At 39.9% G+C, this 20,752-nt stretch overlaps 1 protein-coding gene across 2 annotated transcripts in view; it reads right to left on the bottom strand.

The window, feature by feature from the left end:
• UPRT (uracil phosphoribosyltransferase homolog) overlaps positions 1 to 16,203 on the bottom strand; it is a 29,670-nt gene extending 13,467 nt beyond the window's left edge. Inside the window, exon 1 of one of the 2 annotated variants that reach the window (XM_030305933.2) lies at positions 15,673 to 16,203. In XM_030305933.2, the coding sequence (XP_030161793.1) occupies positions 15,673 to 16,049 (377 nt within the window). In that variant the 5' untranslated portion in view covers positions 16,050 to 16,203. The remainder of the gene's footprint in view (positions 1 to 15,672) is intronic. The other variant, XM_030305934.2, reaches the window with a different exon arrangement.
• Between the last annotated feature and the right edge of the window lie 4,549 nt (positions 16,204 to 20,752).

Raw genomic sequence — 20,752 nt, 5'->3', positions numbered from 1 at the left:
TACTTTATGTCCAATGCTGCACTAAAGTGGTTTTTTTTTTTTTAATTTTTTTTTCAACGTTTATTTATTTTTGGGACAGAGAGAGACAGAGCATGAACGGGGGAGGGGCAGAGAGAGAGGGAGACACAGAATCGGAAACAGGCTCCAGGCTCTGAGCCATCAGCCCAGAGCCCGACGCGGGGCTCGAACTCACGGACCGCGAGATCGTGACCTGGCTGAAGTCGGACGCTTAACCGACTGCGCCACCCAGGCGCCCCTAAAGTGTTTGTTAATAAAGGAGTTTTAATGTAAACCCAGGTCTTCTTCACTCTATACACTTTGTTTCAAATTATAATTCTATTCACTTGTATCAAAATCATTTTTTTAATTTTTTAAGTTTATTTACTTATTTTGAGAGAGACAGAGACAGTGTGAGTGGAAGAGGGGCAGAGAGAGAGGGAGACAGAGAATCCCAAGCAGGCTCCATGCTGCCAGCACAGAGCCCAATGCCAGGCTTGAATTCCCAAAACCGCAAGATCATGACCTGAGCAAAACCAAGAGTCGGACACTTAACTGACTGACCCACCCAGACACCCCTCAAAATCATTCTTTAAAAAAAGTCTCTCTTGCTAGAAACAATTTTTGAAAGACATTTTAATCGCCTTCTTTTTTTAATGTTTATTTTTGAAAGAGAAAGGAAATGAGCAGGGGAGGGGCAAAGAGAGAGGGAGATAGAGGATCTGAAGCAGGCTCTGTGCTGACAGCAGAGAGCCCAATGTGGGGTTCAAACTCAGAAACTATGAGATCATGACCTAAGTCAAAGTCAGATGTTTAACCGACTGAGCCAACCAAGCTCTATCTTCTATCTAATCATGTTCCATCTAACAACAGTCCCAAATAAAATCTAATGCAAAATTAACACACAGCAATAAACACTGACACACATTCCTGGAATATTCTAAAATACAGCCAAATGATCAAATATCAAATATTTAAATAGTGATATCCAGATACTCTTAATTCAGAATATGGAAATTTTTTTAAATATGAAATTTGTCAAATTGGTTTCCATACAACACCCAGTGATCATCCCAACAGGTGCCCTCCTCAATACCCATCACCCACCCACCTCTCCCTCCCACCCCTCATCAACCCTCAGTTTGTTCTCAGTTTTTAAGCGTCTCTTATGTTTTGGCTCTCTCCCTCTCTAACTTCTTTTTTTTCCCCTTCCCCTCCCCCATGGTCTTCTGTTACGTTTCTCAGGATCCACATAAGAGTGAAACCATATGATATCTGTCTTTCTCTGTATGGCTTATTTCACTTAGCATCACACTCTCCAGTTCCATCCACGTTGCTACAAAAGGCCATATTTCATTCTTTCTCATTGCCACGTAGTATTCCATTGTGTATATAAACCACAATTTCTTTATCCATTCATCAGTTGATGGATATTTAGGCTCTTTCCATAATTTGGCTATTGTTGAAAGTGCTGCTATAAACATTGGGGTACAAGTGCCGCTATGCATCAGCACTCCTGTATCCCTTGGGTAAATTCCTAGCAGTGCTATTGCTGGGTCATAGGGTAGATCTATTTTTAATTTTTTGAGGAACCTCCACACTGTTTTCCAGAGAGGCTGCACCAGTGCAGAAGCTTTTTATCTTCATGAGTACCCAATAGTTCATTTTTGCTCTTAATTCCCTTGCCTTAAAGGATGTGTCAAGTAAGAAATTGCTGCGGCTGAGGTCAGAGAGGTTTTTTCCTGCTTTCTCCTCTAGGGTTTTGATGGTTTCCTGTCTCACATTCAGGTTCTTTATCCATTTTGAGTTTGTTTTCGTGAACGGTATAAGAAAGTGGTCTAGTTTCATTCTTCTCCATGTTGCTATCCAGTTCTCCCAGCACCATTTGTTAAAGAGACTGTCTTTTTTCCATTGGATATTCTTTCCTGTTTTGTCAAAGATTAGTTGGCCATACTTTTGTGGGTCTAGTGCTGGGGTTTCTATTCTATTCCATTGGTCTATGTGTCTGTTTTTGTGCCAATACCATGCTGTCTTGATGATGACAGCTTTGTAGTAGAGGCTAAAGTCTGGGATTGTGATGCCTCCTGCTTTGGTCTTCTTCTTCAAAATTACTTTGGCTTTTCAGGGTCTTTTGTGATTGCATACAAATTTTAGGATTGCTTCAGAACATGGATATCTAATTAGTGTCAAGCTGAGCATTTTTTAAATTTTACAAACCCCATACATGATTAACAATGCAGACCTAATCAGATCCGAAAATACATTTTTGACACCCCCCCCAACACATGTGTCACACATACATCTGTATCAACAACATAAAAGCCAAAGGCAGCCATTTAAAAAATTACCTTCGCAATGAAACAACAAAAGAATGAGAATCATACAGGAAGTCAAATCTTCATTTTATATTTTTAAATGTTTGTTTATTTTTGAGAGAGAGAGAGAGAGAGAGAGAATATGAATGGGGGAGGGGCAAAGAGAGAGAGAGGGAGAATCCCAAGCAGGTGCCATGCTCTGTGTGGAGCCCAATGCAGGGCTTCATCTCATGACCGCAAGATCACAACCTGAGCCAAAATCAAGAGTCAGGTCATTTAATCGACTGAGCCACCCAGGTGCCTGTCAAATCCTCATTTTAATGTGTACTTGGTAAACCTGACTCTTCCGTACTTAAGAACTTGGAAAGCACTTTAAAATTTACACAGAGGCTTCAGCAATTATGTATATTTAAAAACATGTATGTCTCATAGCAAACACAAACCAAGATAAAACTTTTTGAATTTCACTGAACTTTATTTACTTATCATCCACAAGACAGAACTATAAGAGAGTAAAGTTTTTATAATATTAAAAAATTAAGACTTCAAGTAGAGATTGATGAGGAAAACAAAGGCAAGAGAAATGTAGCTTAAATCTCCTTATAGCTTGCAGCCCTGATAAACACCTGGAACATGCAGAGTGTGACCTTCCTCAAGCAACTTATGGCTGCTTTACTTCCTTAATGTTTTTGTTTTATTAAAGACTAAAACTAACCTTATCTTAACAATAACTAGCCCCTCAAGGTCCTGAAAGCCTTGCTTCCAAATTTCCTAGAAACTTACTTTATTTACCTCTATTTCCCTCCCTCCACAAACTTAAAAATATACAATCAGGCACTCCTCACAACCCCAGTGCAGCTCTTTCTGCCCACGAGTCCTTCCCCCGTGTTTTACTAAAATAACCTTTTTGCACCAAAGATGTCTCAAGAATTCCTTCTTAGCCATTTGCTCAAGAACCCCAAGAGATCATCTCCCCTATTCCTTCTAGGACTTACTACTACTACTACTACTACTACTACTACTATTACTACAGGGATCCTCTAGTATGTTGGAAGATGTCCTCCCCTGGGACAATTACAACTTCAATTTCTACAGCAGAAATTGCCATTTGATCATTCTCTGCCACTTCTCTCTGCTCAGAATAAACTTGGCAGCCCCCACATTTTTTTTAACAAAAACCATTTTAACAACCACACACACACTCACACAAAGTGTACAAAGATTTACTTATAAAGCTTTTCTAAAAAGGTCTGAAAGTTACAGCAGGTACCTAATATTATACATATATTACTCCCTTCTTTCCCACAGGTCACAATTTATTAAGAGCTTCCTTGGTGCCAAGTATTAAACACTTTTGGCTCACTATCTAATCTACTCCTCACATAACCTTTAAGAGGTAAATTTTATTACTTCCACTTTACTGATGAAATAGTGAGGCTTATAGAAATGAAATACTTCAAGATACTTCCCAGCCTGAATCTCCCCAATTCCAAGTCCCTGAGTAAAGTCATTATTTATATTTTGCTCTAATAAGGGAATGTTTTGTAAAGGTCAGGTTTTAGCTGTATTTTAATGATATTTCTCTCCCTGCAAATCAGACTAGTATGGACATACAATGCAAACAATGAAATAGAGTCTGGTAGGCAAATAAAACATCATTAAAATAGTCCTGAAGAGGGAGAAGCCACTATTATAAAGTGGCTTGTAAAAAGGTTAATTGCATACAACAATACACCCTTTTCAAAACTTATTAAATCAAAACTTCAGAACCATAACTTAAAACAGTGCAATTTAAATCAAATCCCAGTAGAACTGATTTAGGTGTCATTTAAAAAACAAGGACTATTTTCAGCATTTGGGGTGGGAGAATTTAGGATTAGCATAGGGTTGACAGATTTAGCAAATAAAAATACAGGATAAATCTTTATTTCAGAAATATATCCCATGAGATGTTTAGGATATACGAAAAAAGTTCATTGTTTATCTGAATTCAAATTTAACTGGGGGTCCTGTATTTTACCTTGTAACCTAAGTTATGAAGAACTAAATAGACTCAAATTCAGCTCTATTATGTTATTGTTTTTGATACTGATTTTTAGGCAACAGGTTAAAGGTTAGGTGGAAGATAATAGCTTTTCTGGCAGGTTTAATCCAAAGGAATGTTTTACTTAGAGTTAAGGTTTAGTGAAAGCTCTGAAAACATAAACTCTACTTCCATAGCTATTTTGTTATTATGTGATCACTAAAATAAAGAATAATTCCAAAGTTTGTCATGGTATGCAGATGTTTTGTAAATGTTTTCTTCCTCATTCCTTCACCCTCATAAAAAAAAAAAAAACGAGTGAAATACTTGAAGCAAAACTAATCTGATGTGAAAAGTCAAAATATATATATATTGCTTTTACTACCTGCCAGGTACAAGTCAGCAAGGCCACAGCTCTATAGCACCTTTAATTTTTTTTAATGCTTATTTATTTTTCAGAGAAAGAGAGAGACAGAGCAGGAGCAGGGGAGTAGCAGAGAGAGAAGGAGAGACACAGAATGTGAAGCGGGCTCCAGGCTCTGAGCTGTCAGCAAAGAGCCTGACCTGGGGCTTGAACTCACAAACTGTGAGATCATGACTGAAGCCAAAGTCTGACGCTTAACCAACTGAGACACCCAGGTGACCCTCTATAACACCTTCTTTAAAAACTATTAAAATAGTGTCGGGGGATCCTGGGAAGATGGCAGCGTAGGAGGAGGCTGGGCTCACCGCGCGTCCTGCTGATCACTCAGATTCCACCTACACCTGCCTAAATAACCCAGAAAACCACCAGAAGACTAGCAGAACGGAGTCTCCGGAGCCAAGCACAGACGAGAAGCCCACGGAAGAGAGTAGGAAGGGCAGAGAGGTGGTGCACGCTCCACAGACTGGCAGGAGGGAGCCGGGGCGGAGGAGCAGCCTGCTGGCCAAGCAGAGCCCCTGAGTCTGGCTTGCAAAAGCGGAGGGGCCGGACCGAGTGTATTCCGACAGCAAGAGGGACTTGACATCTGGAAGGTTATAAGCTAACAGCTCTGCTCGGAGAACGGGAGGGCTGAAGGACAACGGGAGGGAGAGTTGCTGAGCCCCGGATGACAGAGCTCAGCTTGGCGGAGAACAAAGGTGCTCGCCAGTGCCATCTGCCTCGCCCTTCCCCCAGCCAAAATCCCAAAGAGAACCAGTTCCTGCCAAGGAACTTGATTGCACCGCTCAAGCCCAACACTGTGCTTCTGCGGATCCATCCCTCCGGCGGGTCTGACTCCCTCCCAGTGCCGCAGGGCACCTCCCGAAGCAGATCTCCGAAGGAAAAGCAAGCTGAGCCTGCCCCTCCCACCCCTGTGCACCTTGCCTACCCACCCCAGCTAATACGCCAGATCCCCAGTACCACAAGCCTGGCAGTGTGCAAGTAGCCCAGACAGGCCACGCCACCCCACAGTGAATCCCGCCCCTAGGAGAGGGGATGAGAAGGCACACACCAGTCTCACTGTGGCCCCAGCAGTGGGCTGCGGGCAGACATCAGGTCTGACTGCAGCCCCGCCCACCAACGCAAGTTATTCAAGACAGCACAGGGGAAGTGCCCTGAAGTCCCACACCACTCCAGGGACTATCCAAAATGACCAAATGGAAGAACTCCCCTCAGAAAAACGTCCAGGAAATAACGACAGCTAATGAACTGATCAAAAATGATTTAAACAACATAACAGAAAGTGAATTTAGAATAATAGTCATAAAATTAATCGCTGAGCTTGAAAACAGTATAAAGGACAGCAGAGAATCTCTTGCTACAGAGATCAAGGGACTAAGGAACAGCCAGGAGGAGCTAAAAAATGCTATCAATGAAATGCAAAATAAAATGGAGACAACTACGGCTCGTATTGAAGAGGAAGAGGAGAGAATAGGTAAACTAGAAGATAAAATTACGTAAAAAGAAGCTAAGAAAAAGGTAAAAAAATCCAGGAGTATGAGGGTAAAATTAGAGAACTAAGGATGCACTAAAGAGAAATAATCTACGCATAATTGGTATTCCAGAGGAGGAAGAGAGAAGGAAAGGTGCTCAAGGTGTACTTGAAGAAATAATAGCTGAGAATGTCCCAGATCTGGGGAAGGAAAAAGGCACTGAAATCAAAGAGGCACAGAGAACTCCCTTCAGACGTAACTTGAATCGATCTTCTGCACGACATATCATAGTGAAACTGGCAAAACACAAGGATAAAGAGAAAATGCTGAAAGCAGCTAGAGATAAACGTGCTCTAACATATAAAGGGAGACCTCTAAGACTCATGACCAATCTCTCTACTGAAACTTGGCAGGGCAGAAAGGCATGGCAAGAGATCTTCAATGTATTGAACAGAAAAAAATATGCAGCCAAGAATCCTTTATCCAGCAAGTCTGTCACTTAGAATAGAGGGAGAGATAAAGGTCTTCCCAAACAAACAAAAACTGAAGGAATTCGTCACCACTAAACCAGCCCTACAAGAGATCCGAAGGGGGATCCTGTGAGACAAAGTACCAAGACATTGCTACAAGCATGAAACCTACAGACATCACAATGACTCTAAACCCATATCTTTCTATAATAACACTGTATGTAAATGGACTAAACGCGCCAACCAAAAGACTTACGGTATCAGAGTGGATAAAAAAACAAGACCCATCTATTTGCTGTCTACAAGAGACTCATTTTAGACCTGAGGACACCTTCAGATTGACAGTGAGGGGATGGAGAACTATTTATCATGCCACTGGGAGTAAAAAGAAAGCTGGAGTAGCCATACTTATATCAGACAAACTAGACTTTAAATTAAAGGCTGTAACAAGAGATGAAGAAGGGCATTATATAATAATCACAGTGTCTATCCATCAGGAAGAGCTAACAATTATAAATATCTATGTGCTGAATACAGGAGCCCCCAAATATATAAAACAATTACTCACAAACATAAACAACCTTATTGATAAGAATGTGGTAATTTCAGGGGACTTTAACACTCCACTTACAGAAATGGATAGATCATCTAGACACACAGTCAATAAAGAAACAAGGGCCCTGAATGATACATTGGATCAGATGGACTTGACAGATATATTTAGAACTCTGCATCCCAAAGCAACAGAATATACTTTCTTCTTGAGTGCACATGGAACATTCTCCAAGATAGATCATACACCGGGTCACAAAACAGCTCTTCATAAGTATACAAGAATTGAAATCATACCATGCATACTTTCAGACCACAATGCTATGAAGCTTGAAATCAACCACAGGAAAAAGTCTGGAAAACCTTCAAAAGATGGAGGTTAAAGAACACCCTACTAAAGAATGAATGGGTCAACCAGGCAATTAGAGAAGAAATTAAAAAATATATGGAAACAAACGAAAATGAAAATACAACAATCCAAATGCTTTGGGATGCAGCGAAGGCAGTCCTGAGAGGAAAATACATTGCCATCCAGGCCTATCTCAAGAAACAAGAAAAATCCCAAATACAAAATCTAACAGAACACCTAAAGGAAATAGAAGCAGAACAGCAAAGACAGCCTAAACCCAGCAGAAGAAGAGAAATAATAAAGATCAGAGCAGAAATAAACAATATAGAATCTAAAAAAACTGTAGAGCAGATCAACGAAACCAAGAGTTGGTTTTTTGAAAAAATAAACAAAATTGACAAACCTCTAGCCAGGCTTCTCAAAAAGAAAAGGGAGATGACCCAAATAGATAAAATCAGGAATGAAAATGGAATTATTACAACCAATCCCTCAGAGATACAAACAATTATCAGGGAATACTATGAAAAATTATATGCCAACAAACTGGACAACCTGGAAGAAATGGACAAATTCCTAAACACCCACACGCTTCCAAAACTCAATCAGGAGGAAATAGAAAGCTTGAACAGACCCATACCAGCGAAGAAATTGAATCAGTCATAAAAAATCTCCCAACCAATAAGAGTCCAGGACCAGATGGCTTCCCAGGGGAGTTCTACCAGACGTTTAAAGCAGAGATAATACCCATCCTTCTCAAGCTATTCCAAGAAATAGAAAGGGAAGGAAAACTTGCAGACTCATTCTATGAAGCCAGTATTCCTTTGATTCCTAATAAAAAAAGAGAACTACAGGCCAATATCCCTGATGAATATGGATGTAAAAATTCTCAATAAGATACTAGCAAATCGAATTCAACAGCATATAAAAAGAATTATTCACCATGATCAAGTGGGATTCATTCCTGGGATGCAGGGCTGGTTCAACATTTGCAAATCAATCAATGTGATACATCACATTAATAAAAGAAAAGATAAGAACCATATGATCCTGTCAATCAATGCAGAAAAGGCCTTTGACAATATTCAGCAACGTTTCTTAATAAATACCCTCGAGAAAGTCGGGATAGAAGGAACATACTTAAAGATCATAAAAGCCATTTATGAAAAGCCCACAGCTAACATCATCCTCAATGGGGAAAAACTGAGAGCTTTTTCCCTGAGATCAGGAACACGACAGGGATGCCCACTCTCACCGCTGTTGTTTAACATAGTGTTGGAAGTGCTAGCATCAGCAATCAGACAACAAAAGGAAATCAAAGGCATCAAAATTGGCAAAGAAGAAGTTAAGCTTTCACTTTTTGCAGATGACATGATATTATACATGGAAAATCCGATAGACTCCACCAAAAGTCTGCTAGAACTGATACATGAATTCACCAAAGTTGCAGCATACAAAATCAATGTACAGAAATCAGTTGCATTCTTATACACTAACAATGAAGCAACAGAAAGACAAATAAAGAAACTGATCCCATTCACAATTGCACCAAGAAGCATAAAATACCTAGGAATAAATCTAACCAAAGATGTATAAGATCTGTATGCTGAAAACTATAGAAAGCTTATCAAGGAAACTGAAGAAGATATAAAGAAATGGAAAAACATTCCGTGCGCATGGGTTGGAAGAATAAATATTGTCAAAATGTCAATACTACCCAAAGCTATCTACACATTCAGTGCAATCCCAATCAAAATTGCACCAGCATTCTTCTCGAAGCTAGAACAAGCAATCCTAAAATTCATATGGAACCACAAAAGGCCCCGAATAGCCAAAGTAATTTTGAAGAAGACGACAAAAGCAGGAGGCATCACAATCCCAGACTTTACCCTCTACTACAAAGCTGTCATCATCAAGACAGGATGGTATTGGCACAAAAACAGACACATAGACCAATGGAATAGAATAGAAACCCCAGCACTAGACCCACAAACGTATGGCCAACTCATCTTTGACAAAGCAGGAAAGAATATCCAATGGAAAAAAGACAGTCTCTTTAACAAATGGTGCTGGGAGAACTGGACAGCAACATGCAGAAGATTGAAACTAGACCACTTTCTCACACCATTCACAAAAATAAACTCAAAATGGATAAAGGACCTGAAGGTGAGACAGGAAACCATCAAAACGCTAGAGGAGAAAGCGGGAAAAGACCTCTCTGACCTCAGCCATAGCAATCTCTTACTCGACACATCCCCAAAGGCAAGGGAATTAAAAGCAAAAATGAACAACTGGGACCTTATGAAGATAAAAAGCTTCTGCACAGCAAAGGACACAACCAACAAAACTAAAAGGCAACCAACGGAATGGGAAAAGATATTTGCAAATGACATATCGGACAAAGGGCTAGTATCCAAAATCTATAAAGAGCTCACCAAACTCCACACCCGAAAAACAAATAACCCAGTGAGGAAATGGGCAGAAAACATGAATAGACACTTCTCTAAAGAAGACATCCGGATGGCCAACAGGCACATGAAAAGATGCTCAACATCGCTCCTTATCAGGAAAATACAAATCAAAACCACGCTCAGATATCACCTCACGCCAGTCAGAGTGGCCAAAATGAACTAATCAGGAGACTATAGATGCTGGAGAGGATGTGGAGAAACGGGATCCCTCTTGCACTGTTGGTGGGAATGCAAATTGGTGCGGCCACTCTGGAAAACAGTGTGGAGTTTCCTCAGAAAATTAAAAATAGACCTACCCTATGACCCAGCAGTAGCACTGCTAGGAATTTACCCAAGGGATACAGGAGTACTGATGCATTGGGGCACTTGTACCCCAATGTTTATAGCAGCACTCTCAACAATAGCCAAATTATGGAAAGAGCCTAAATGTCCATCAACTGTTGAATGGATAAAAAAATTGTGGTTTATATACACAATGGAGTACTACGTGGCAATGAGAAAGAATGAAATATGACACTCTGTAGCAACATGGATGGAACTGGAGAGTGTGATGCTTAATGAAATAAGCCATACAGAGAAAGACAGATACCATATCGTTTCACTCTTATGTGGATCATGAGAAACTTAACAGAAACCCATGGGGGAGGGGAAGGAAAAAAAAAAGAGGTTACAGTGGGAGAGAGCCAAAGCATAAGAGACTCTTAAAAACTGAGAACAAACTGAGGGTTGATGGAGGGTGGAAGGGAGGGGAGGGTGGGTGATGGGTATTGAGGAGGGCACCTTTTGGGATGAGCACTGGGTGTTGTATGGAAACCAATTTGACAATAAACTTCATAAAAAAAATAGTGTAAAAAAATAGTGTCAATATATACTTGCACCTCAAAGCAGAGTTTAACGTAAACATTCAAAATCAGGTAGAAACGAAGATAAGTTTTCATTTTCCCTTAGAACCCAGGCCTCAGTCATTCAGGAGTTTATTTTTTATAATGATTGAATATCAATTCCCTTCTGTGTCAGGTACTGTGCCAGGCAAGATATCAATCCCTTCTGTGTCAGATACTGTGCCAAGCCAGATCTTCTTTCTGCATCCCTGGAGTACCTACCAACTAGTTGGTGAGCCATTACTAGGATATGCCAAATAAATATTGTAACAGGGGTATGCATAGTTTAAAGAGATGACTTCTCCCCTCCTGGCCTAAAGGCCAGTTAGAAAATTCACATGTAAAACCAAAACCATGTCCATGTTTTAAACAACTTGCAGGTCATAGCTTTTTCTGTGGTTAGCATTTTGGTTTTGTATAAGTTAAAGGGAAAATACCTGAGATTCCTCCAGTCTCTGGGTGACACCAGGCCAGGCTCTCTAAAGTTGGCTCTGTTTGGTGTGTGGAATCCCTAGCATAAATACCCCATATCAGAAGCCAGGCAAATCACCATGCAAGGGAGAATGGCTATTCTCCCAGGGGCAGTGGCCCAGACTGGGCACAACACCTGTGGTGTTTGTAAAGCTACAGGTGCTCAAGTTCCATTGAAGACCACCCTAAGGGTAGACACCAAAAACTTTTTTGGGGGGCAAAAAAAGATTCCCCAGGCAATTCAGACACACAGACTTAGTTAAGAACATTACATCACCTAGTCAGAGGACTAAATCACACTAGGGTGCATTCACAATAGGGCTGAACAGGATGTTCATGCATCCTGAAGTTGTCTCCACTCCAGGTGACTAAAAAAATAAAGTCACAAGGCTGATTTGGCTCCTTCTTTAGTGATATTTCACAGACTAAAATAAAATTCTCTGAGAAAGCTCACTTTTCATCCAAGTTGTCTGCTGAGGCCATGGCAAAGCCCTTCCAACAACAAGTATAAGGAAACATTCAACACCTCATGAAACAGCTTTACTTTAACGTTTTGGGAGACAAAAGAACAAAACTGGGAGGGGAAATGATCCTTTATACACTGCATTGCTTTAACAATGAGGTCATGAACAATGTTCAAGGGAAAAGTACATTACACTGAGATTTTGCTGGGTTTAGTATATAAAGGAGGCAGAAAGAGGGATGTGTGGTTTAATCCACTGCAACAACAACAACAAAAACTAAAAATGAAGAACTAATTTCTCTTCTCAAGTTCACCAGCGTCCCATATGTGACTGAGTAACTAATCTACTCTTTCGATGTTTAGATTACTGCACTCTCACAGAGAGAAAAACCATTTACTTGAAATTCAATAATACAACCAACATATTATATTGCAAATACTGCACATTAAAAAAAAAGTAAAGACACTTTAGATCAGTCTAATGTTCTCAACCTTGCCTGCTTTATATATTTACAATATGCAGTCCTGGTGGCTCAACCTCCACTTCTCCATGTCAAATTCAGAAAGCAATCCCTTCAATAGATAGATACTAAGGACAAGGACCAATAAAGGAATATCAAGTACTCCAATCGCCTTTATTATCAGACAGCTCCATAGTGCACATACATGATGTCACATCAAAACAGAGAAGAGCATAAACTCTGAGGAAAACAGGATCTGATAACTGATGGCAACTTCCATAAATTAACCTAAGTAAATATAGCTTCTCTTACCACAGGCACACTAAACTGGCCCCCTAGAGGGGATGAAACAGGTCTTATTTGTGTGAGGGGATGCCAATTTTTGTTAACAGATTTGATTAACAAAAACAAAACTAAAACACTGTCTCCAGCCTAAATTAGTTATCAAGAATTTTAGTGAGTCTTTCTACATACTATACAAATTATCTAGGATCTAAGATCTCTCAGTGTTACTTTTGAAAATAAGAATGTGAGTTCTATGCGGAGTTAAAATTCCTTTTACTGTCTTCTGAAAGCTCAAGAAACCAGCTCTTATGAATGCAATTAGAACTATGCACAAATCGAAACACGAAGGCATGAAATGCCTTTAATGCTCACAGCCCTTCACAGTTTATAACAAGTGTTCAGATAGTATCTGGTTGTAGGCATCCCAGGAGCTCCATGAGAGCTCCAACATCCTCATTTTACAGATGGTAAAGTTGAAGCACAGAGATGCTAAACATCTTGCCTAAAATCACTTTGGATCCAGCTGTCTCTTTCCAAACTCACAAAAGAAAAAAGATTTCACTTACACTCAGGTTTACTATACAAGCCACGATATTCTGAGCAATGCAGTAAAATCAAGTATTGATACTGTCCTACATGAATTCTGACCTTCATGCCTTTTCCAACTCCTATGGCAATGGTTCCCCTTTACATTGTCATGAAGACCCCTTTGCGAAATCTAATGAAAGTTAAGGAATTCTCAGCCCATAAAAAAAGGCACATATGCAAATGTTAGTAGTAGCTTTATTTATAATAGCCAAAGAGTAGAAACCACCCAAACATCCATCATCTGATGAACAGATAAATAAAATGTAGTATATCAATACAGTGGAATAACATTCAGCCAAAAAAGGAATGGTGTACTGATATAATGTGGATGAAACTTGAAAACATTATGCTAAATGAAAGAAACCAGTCACACAAAAGACCATATGTTGTATGACTCCATTTATATGAAATGTTCAGAATAGGCAACTTAACAGAGACAAAATGTGTACTAGTGGCTATCTAGATTAGCTGTTGGGTGGCTTGAGGGGAAATGAGGAGTGACTGCTCACATGTACAGGCTTCCTTATTGAAGTAATGAAAATGTTCTACAATTGATTGTGGTGATGATTGCATAACTATGAGCATACTTAAAAACCACTCAGTTGTACAATTTAAGTGGTGTATTATATGGTATGCAAATTATATCTCAATAAAGATATTATTTAAAAAACAACCAATAAAAATGCACATAATGAACAGTATTTCCCAGATAATTTCAAACGGTTCACCAAGACCCTGAAGCCCATCTACAAGTGCAGTGGTGTCCAAGACTCGAGGTCATTAACTCCTTATCTACAGAAACAAGAATCACCACCCTATTTTCTTTGTTCTACTGTTGAGTTTTATTTCAGCTTCCCCTACCACAACTATCAAACCTATGCCTCCGACTTTTTAAGATCACTACTTCCATCTATTAGATCACATGACACTAGTGTTCAATATTGATTCATTAAAAACAGTCAAATAGTATAGTTTCATAAATATAATTTTAAGAGCTAGAAAGAACTTTTAGTGATTGAGCATCTATTATTTGCAAGGCATGGTCAGAAAGTAATGCAAAAGATGTAAAAATGTAAAAGACACAATTTCTGCCCTCAAGGAACTTAAAATCTAATAGGTAAGACAAGATTGATACACAGATAACAATATATAAAAGAGAAGGTGAATCTTGCATTTAAAAGCCAGGGATGATCAGCAGGGAAGAATGATTAAAGGAAAGTTTCTTGGCAGAGGTGGACTTTAATGCTGGACTTTGAAGAGTACGTAGGATCTGAAAATGCAGAAGAGTAAAGAGAATTTCAGAGGAGAGAAGAATCAGGGATGTTTCAGAATAGTTCCTAGGAACTATTATAGGAACTATTAGGAACCATAAACAGGGGACTTAATGTCAAGGTCAGGATCCTGGACTTTATTTGATAGGCTCTAAAAAGCCAAGGAAGTCTGCTGAGTAGGGCAGTTACCTAATCAAAGCTGTATATTAAGATTGTTCAGCAATGTGTGGAAGTATATGGAAGGCAGAAAAAGTGAAGGCAGGGAAACAAATTGGGAGCCTATTAACAACAGTATGAAGAAAAAGTTACTATAGTCTGATTTGGAGAATGGTATCTTGACTCAGTAGCCATTTTTAAAGATCAAGGCACCCACTGAAAAATGAGTGCTTTGACATGCTGTAGCTACTCATTTAAAGTACGGCCAATATAGAAACCAGCTGTAGTTAATCATGGTACATACTTCCCTTGAAAACCCCCTTTTACAACATGAGTTTTGAGATCTCCTTAAGATAGCATTTTAACATTAATTTCTTGGCTATCTTGGTTTGTGGGATTAGAAGGGGGCGCCAAAGATTCCTTTAGGTTCCCTTTGCTCCATTAACTATACAGGAAACATTTGAGGTTCTGTAACTTTACAAAAATCAATCCTGATAAGAGTTGAATAAGCTTCCACGGGACCAACAAAACCTAAAATCCAAGACTAAAAGACCTTAGACAAAATGACATTATTTGCGATAGAAAACAGTAAACGGTCAGAGAACTTGTTGAGCACAACGGAATTTCCTTTGAATTGCTTTATTTATATTTGTGAGCCTGAGGTGATTTGTGGTAGCCTGAGGTTGTGGGTCACAACCATTTCTGGGTTATAGACGAGTACTGGACTGATAGCATTGGCGCGTTTACCAGCCAGGAATGGTTAAGGATTAGTACTCGCTCAGAAGAGACAAAGAGGGAATCAGGGGCTACTTAAAAGGATTCCTCCCTATTCAAAGCGCAGTTAAACCCTGGGACTAGGGAAGGCAGTAGGAGGCCTGAATCACGTGACACCCCGCCCGGTACTAATCACACACTAGTTTCCGAGGGCCAAAAACATTAACCCTTAGCCCTTTTACTTCCAATCCCTGTCCCCTCCTCCCTCGCCTCGAGAGACCTTCCACTTCCCTTTCCCCTCTGATCTCGGCTCACTTGTCCCGGATGATGGTCTGCAGCTCCCGGATCTGATCATTCATCGGCAGCAGTTTAAGCTGCGTCCCGATCTGCTGGGAGAGTTCGTAGTTCCCTAGGAGGGATTCGCCGGCTGGTGCGTCACAGTTGCCAATGCCACCTTTGCTCTCTGAGTTGAGGCTGGCTGTGCTGCACGCCTGAGGGTCCCGTTCAGCGGGTTCACTAGAATGAGCTTGCCCTGTAGGGAGAGTCGGCTTGGCCTCAGAAGCGCTGTTTCCCCCGGCTTGATCTGAGATCCGGCCGCCAGGTCGCAGCGGCTCGGAGCTTGGGGTAAAGACAGAATTTACTTCATGGTTTTGACCGGGCACGGAGTCCGAACCCCGTAAGTCCATGGCCATACACCAGGCCCTGGGCCGACAGCTACCGACCCCTAAGGATAAAGGAGAGCAGGGAGAAGGGGCCGATGCTCACTTGCTCCACTATTCCCCGTAACACTTTCAAACTCCTAACACGGGTCAGCCTTCTCACCCCTAGGCCTCCGTAGGTTCCCTTAGGCGGGCTACGTCCCTGCTCCGCCCACACAGGACGTACGGCCTGATGAAACACTATTGGCTTTTCTCCCTGTCACTCTCCAGCGTACCCTTTGAGTCGGCAGTCGGCCTGGGTTCCCAGACCTCAGCCAGGCAGATGGGATGAAGCTGGGGATGTTTGCTTGCAGGGTCTTCGGGAGCCCTTAGGGAATTCTGCATGCAAAACTGGGTGAGCGGGAGAGCCAGAAAAAAGTAGGGGTGGAGTGACAAAGTGATTACATATATAAGGCCCATGATTTTAGACTGTGTGTCTTGGCAGAGAGATTATACTTCAGTAAGTGCATCTTCAGTTAGTTTGTCCCTGTAACCAAAAGGGGAAGTAAAAAAAATGCCTAGCAAGCTGCTGAAGAGCCTGCCCTCTACTAGACTGTTCTACAAACTGCAGCTTCCTAAGTGTGCTTGACCAACAGTGTTCCTTGTCTTTATTCCTTGGGACCTACACTGTTCAGTTACCATGGGGATCCTGACAGCATTTCAGATCCAAAACCACTTAGCTTCTTTTAAGTACTTGCAAAGACATTTTTTTTAAATTCTTTTGAGAAAGAATATCTAGGGCAGTACTTTTCAACACCAGTGTGTATTGGAACAATTGTAATACTTGTTAAAATGCAAGTTCTCATGGCCTTTGAGATTCTGATTGAGTAGATCTGAGATGGGATCAAAGAATCTTTGTTTTTAACAAGTAACCTGGCAATTAGGACCTTTTTTTAAATGACGCTCTGTGAGAAAGAGTGATTTACCGGCTCCCTTTTTAAAGGGCTCTAACACGAAAGTCAGAAACCTGCTAGTTCTGCTAAAAAATTATTGAGCAGCCTTTAACAAGTCCCCTTCCCTCTCTGGACTTGCCTTTCCCCATCTATAAGTGAGAAGCATTAGCTATTTGACCCCTGGATGTTCTTACAATCTTGACATTCTATAATTCCATTTTGCCTTCCAAAAAACCAACTCTTAAAATTCCCTGTTCCACAGAGGAACATAAGCAACATATGAGAGATGCAGAGTAACATGAGTAACAGACAACAGGAATATGCAGGCCTTTGGTGGGACTTGAGCCTTGATCTGGCTCTCTATTTTCAATTTTTTGTTTGTTGTTTCAGTATTGGTATTAAAGGTATTTTTCTCCCTCTTTTTCACTCCTGTTTTCTCTCCTTTGTTCCTGACCCTATAGGTCAGTACACTATTAGCTGTAATTATCGAGTTTAAATTTGATTTGATGATAAGAATTGCAGCCTAGGATTATAATCCCAGTCACTTTTGAAAGCTTGTGCATCTTTGCACCTAGCACAGAATGCAGTTCAAAGCATCTCTGGACTTCAAAGCCAAATCTGGCTACTTTACCAATGGGTGCTCTAAAGGAAAACACTGCAGTACATTATTGTTTCATTATCAGTAATTGAAATGCAGTAATGAATTTAAAATGGTGTTTAAAATGGTCTTCCAAGACCAAAACTGCACTGTAGTCATATTTGTCTAGTGTCTCATCAGGCAAATGGCGTTGTTGACAATGCCACAGAATAGGAATTAGAACAGTACAATTGCCAGTGTGTCTTGTGTTTCACTCTTATAGGAAATACCCACATATATGCTTACTTATATTAACCAATAATCATTAGCAAATTTATGTATCTAGTTATTTAAGATGCTACTAAAAGCACAATTCACTAATGATTAATCATAACACCTAAAATTTGGTGGGTCGTAGTTTACAAAGAGCTTCTATACATTCTCTCATTTTAATTTAAAAAAAAAAAACTTAAGGATTACCAGTCCCCATTTATAGATAATATCTGTGTGATTCTTTTTTCCTAAAGTGACTTGTCCAGGATCACATATCCAAAAAGAAGCAGAGCCAATACAGAAACCCCAGTCTTTTGACTTCAAATCCAGCCTTCTTTACACACACCTGCAGAACTATGAAATCATTCATTCAATTAACGAATACTAGTTGAGCCATTACTATATGCCAGGCACGTTGCTAGGTGCTAAAACAGATACAAAGAAAAATGTGTGAAGATCTTGATATTCTCCATGGTCAGAGAGGTCATGGAAACCAAAGGACAATATTAAGCAGGATGGAGACCTACACCAAAGATACTAGCAGCAGAATTGACAAATTTGAATTTAGCTCTCTTGCTTACATTTTTATGGAGTTACAAAGCCTGATAAAGCAAAAGCTGGAAAATTTTCCTGTAGAAATTGAGATGATTATAAACTTTATTTTAGGTTTTGAGCTCTAAGTTTGATATAATCCCTGAAATTATGGGAAGCAAGAAACCAATTGCTTGTATCAATAGAACTCCTTCACATGCATTTACATAGTGCCTTTGGAAAGTACTTACATATAGGCTATCTCATTCAACATCGTGGAGTAGTTAGGCTCAGTATTATGATTCCCGTTTTACAGATGAGAGAAATTGAGTCCAATCTGCTGGACCTTGCTATAAGCTTAATTGTGCAAAGAGTAAGACAAGGAATTAGTGAAAAAAACCATTTGAGGATGACTGGTGGGGGAGTGGGAGAGGACCAAAATCTAAAGGATGGAAAATGTAGTAAATAATACTATGCTGTGCCACCCTCATCCCCCATGAAAACCCAAATACTCTCCCACAGCTGCCTAGAATATTGTGGGTCTGGGTCCAGCCTCATAACTTATTCCCTTGCCAGTAACTGTCCTGTTATGAAGGATCTTCCCCACTCAATGTTACGCACACCCCCTTCTCGTCTCCAGAACAGCCTGCATCTATTGATAACGCTAGGTGAGGATACAAAGACTCAGCCCTCTTGACAAAACATATCTCAACATCATAGAGGCCATATATGAAAGGCCCACAGGTAATATCATCCTTAATGGGGAAAAACTGAGAGCTTTCCCACAAAGGTCAGAAACGCAATAGAGATGTCCACTCACGTGACTGTTGTTCAATATACTACTAGAAGTCCTAACCTCAGCAATCAGACAGCAAAAATAACTAAAAGGCATACAAATCTTCAAGGAAGAAGTCAAAATCTTACTATCTGCAGGTGACTTTTTACTGTATATAAAAAACCCAAAAGACTCCACCAAACAATTGCTAGAACTGGTACACAAATTCAGTAAAGTCGCAGTATACAAAATCAATGTACAGAAATCTGTTGCATTTCTATACACCAATATTGAAAGAGCAAAAAGAGAAATCAAGGAATTGATCCCATTTACAATTGCACTGAAACCATAAGACACCTAGGAATAAACCTAACTAAAGAGGTAAAAGATCTGTACTCTGAAAACTATAGAATACTAATTTAAGAAATTGAAGATGACACAAAGAAATGGAAATATATTCCATGCTTATAGATTGGAAAAACAAATACTATTAAAATGTCTATTCTACCCAAAGCAATCTACACATTCAATGCAATCCCTATCAAAATAACACCAACATTTTTCAAAGAGCTGGAACAAACAATTCTAAAACTGTATGGAACCAGAAGAGACCCCAACTAGCCAAAGTAACATTGAAAAAGAAAACCAAAGCAGGAAGCACCACAATTCTGAACTTCAAGCTGTATTACAAAGTTGTAATCATCAAGACAGTACGGTACTGGCACAAAAGCAGACATAGATCAAAGGAATAGAAAAGAACCCAGAAATAGGCCCATAACTATATGGTCAACTAATCTTTGACAAAGTAGGAAAAATTATCCAATGGAAAAGTCTCTTTAGCAAATGGTGCTAGGAAAACTGGGCCACTATTTTAACATTTAAATTCAAGTTAGTTAACATATAGTGTAGTATTGGTTTCAGGAATAGAATTAAGTGATTCATCACTTACATATAGCACCAGTGCTCATCACAAATGCCCTCCTTAATTCCCATCACTCATTTAGCCCATCCCACAAACCACCTCCCCTCCAGCAACCCTTGTTTTCTTGTCTATGTTTAAGAGTCTCTTGTGGTTTGCTTCCCTCTCTGTTTTTATCTTATTTTACTTTTCCTTCCCTTCTCCTATGTGCATCTATTTTATTTCTTAAATTCCACATATGAGTGAAATCATATGATATTTGACTTTCTCTAACTGACTTATTTCACTTAACACAATACACTCTGGTTTCATGCATGTTTTTGCAGATGGCAAGCTTTCATTCTTTTTGAACTCCAAGTAATATTCCATTCTTCTTCTTTATCCATTCATCGATTGATGGATGTTTGGGCTCTTTCCATAATTTGGCTATTATTGATAGTGCTGCTATAAACATTGTGGTGCATGTGTCCCTCAAATCATCATGTTTGTATCCTTTGGGTAAATACCTAGTAGTGCAATTGCTGGGTCTTAGGGGAGTTCTCTTTTTAATTTTTTGAGGAACCTCCATACTGTTTTCCAGAGTGGCTGCACCAGTTGGCATTCTCACCAGCAGTGCTAAACTGTTTGCCTTTCTCTGCACCCTCGCCAACATCTGTTGTTGTTGACTGAGTTGTTAATTTCAGCCATTCTGACAGGCATGAGGTGGTATCTCATTGTGATTTTGATTTG

The sequence above is a fragment of the Lynx canadensis genome, chromosome X, assembly GCF_007474595.2.
Source record: "Lynx canadensis isolate LIC74 chromosome X, mLynCan4.pri.v2, whole genome shotgun sequence".
NCBI lineage: Eukaryota > Metazoa > Chordata > Mammalia > Carnivora > Felidae > Lynx > Lynx canadensis.
Note: the sequence above shows the minus strand (reverse complement) of the source record. Positions and strands in the feature narration are given on the sequence as shown.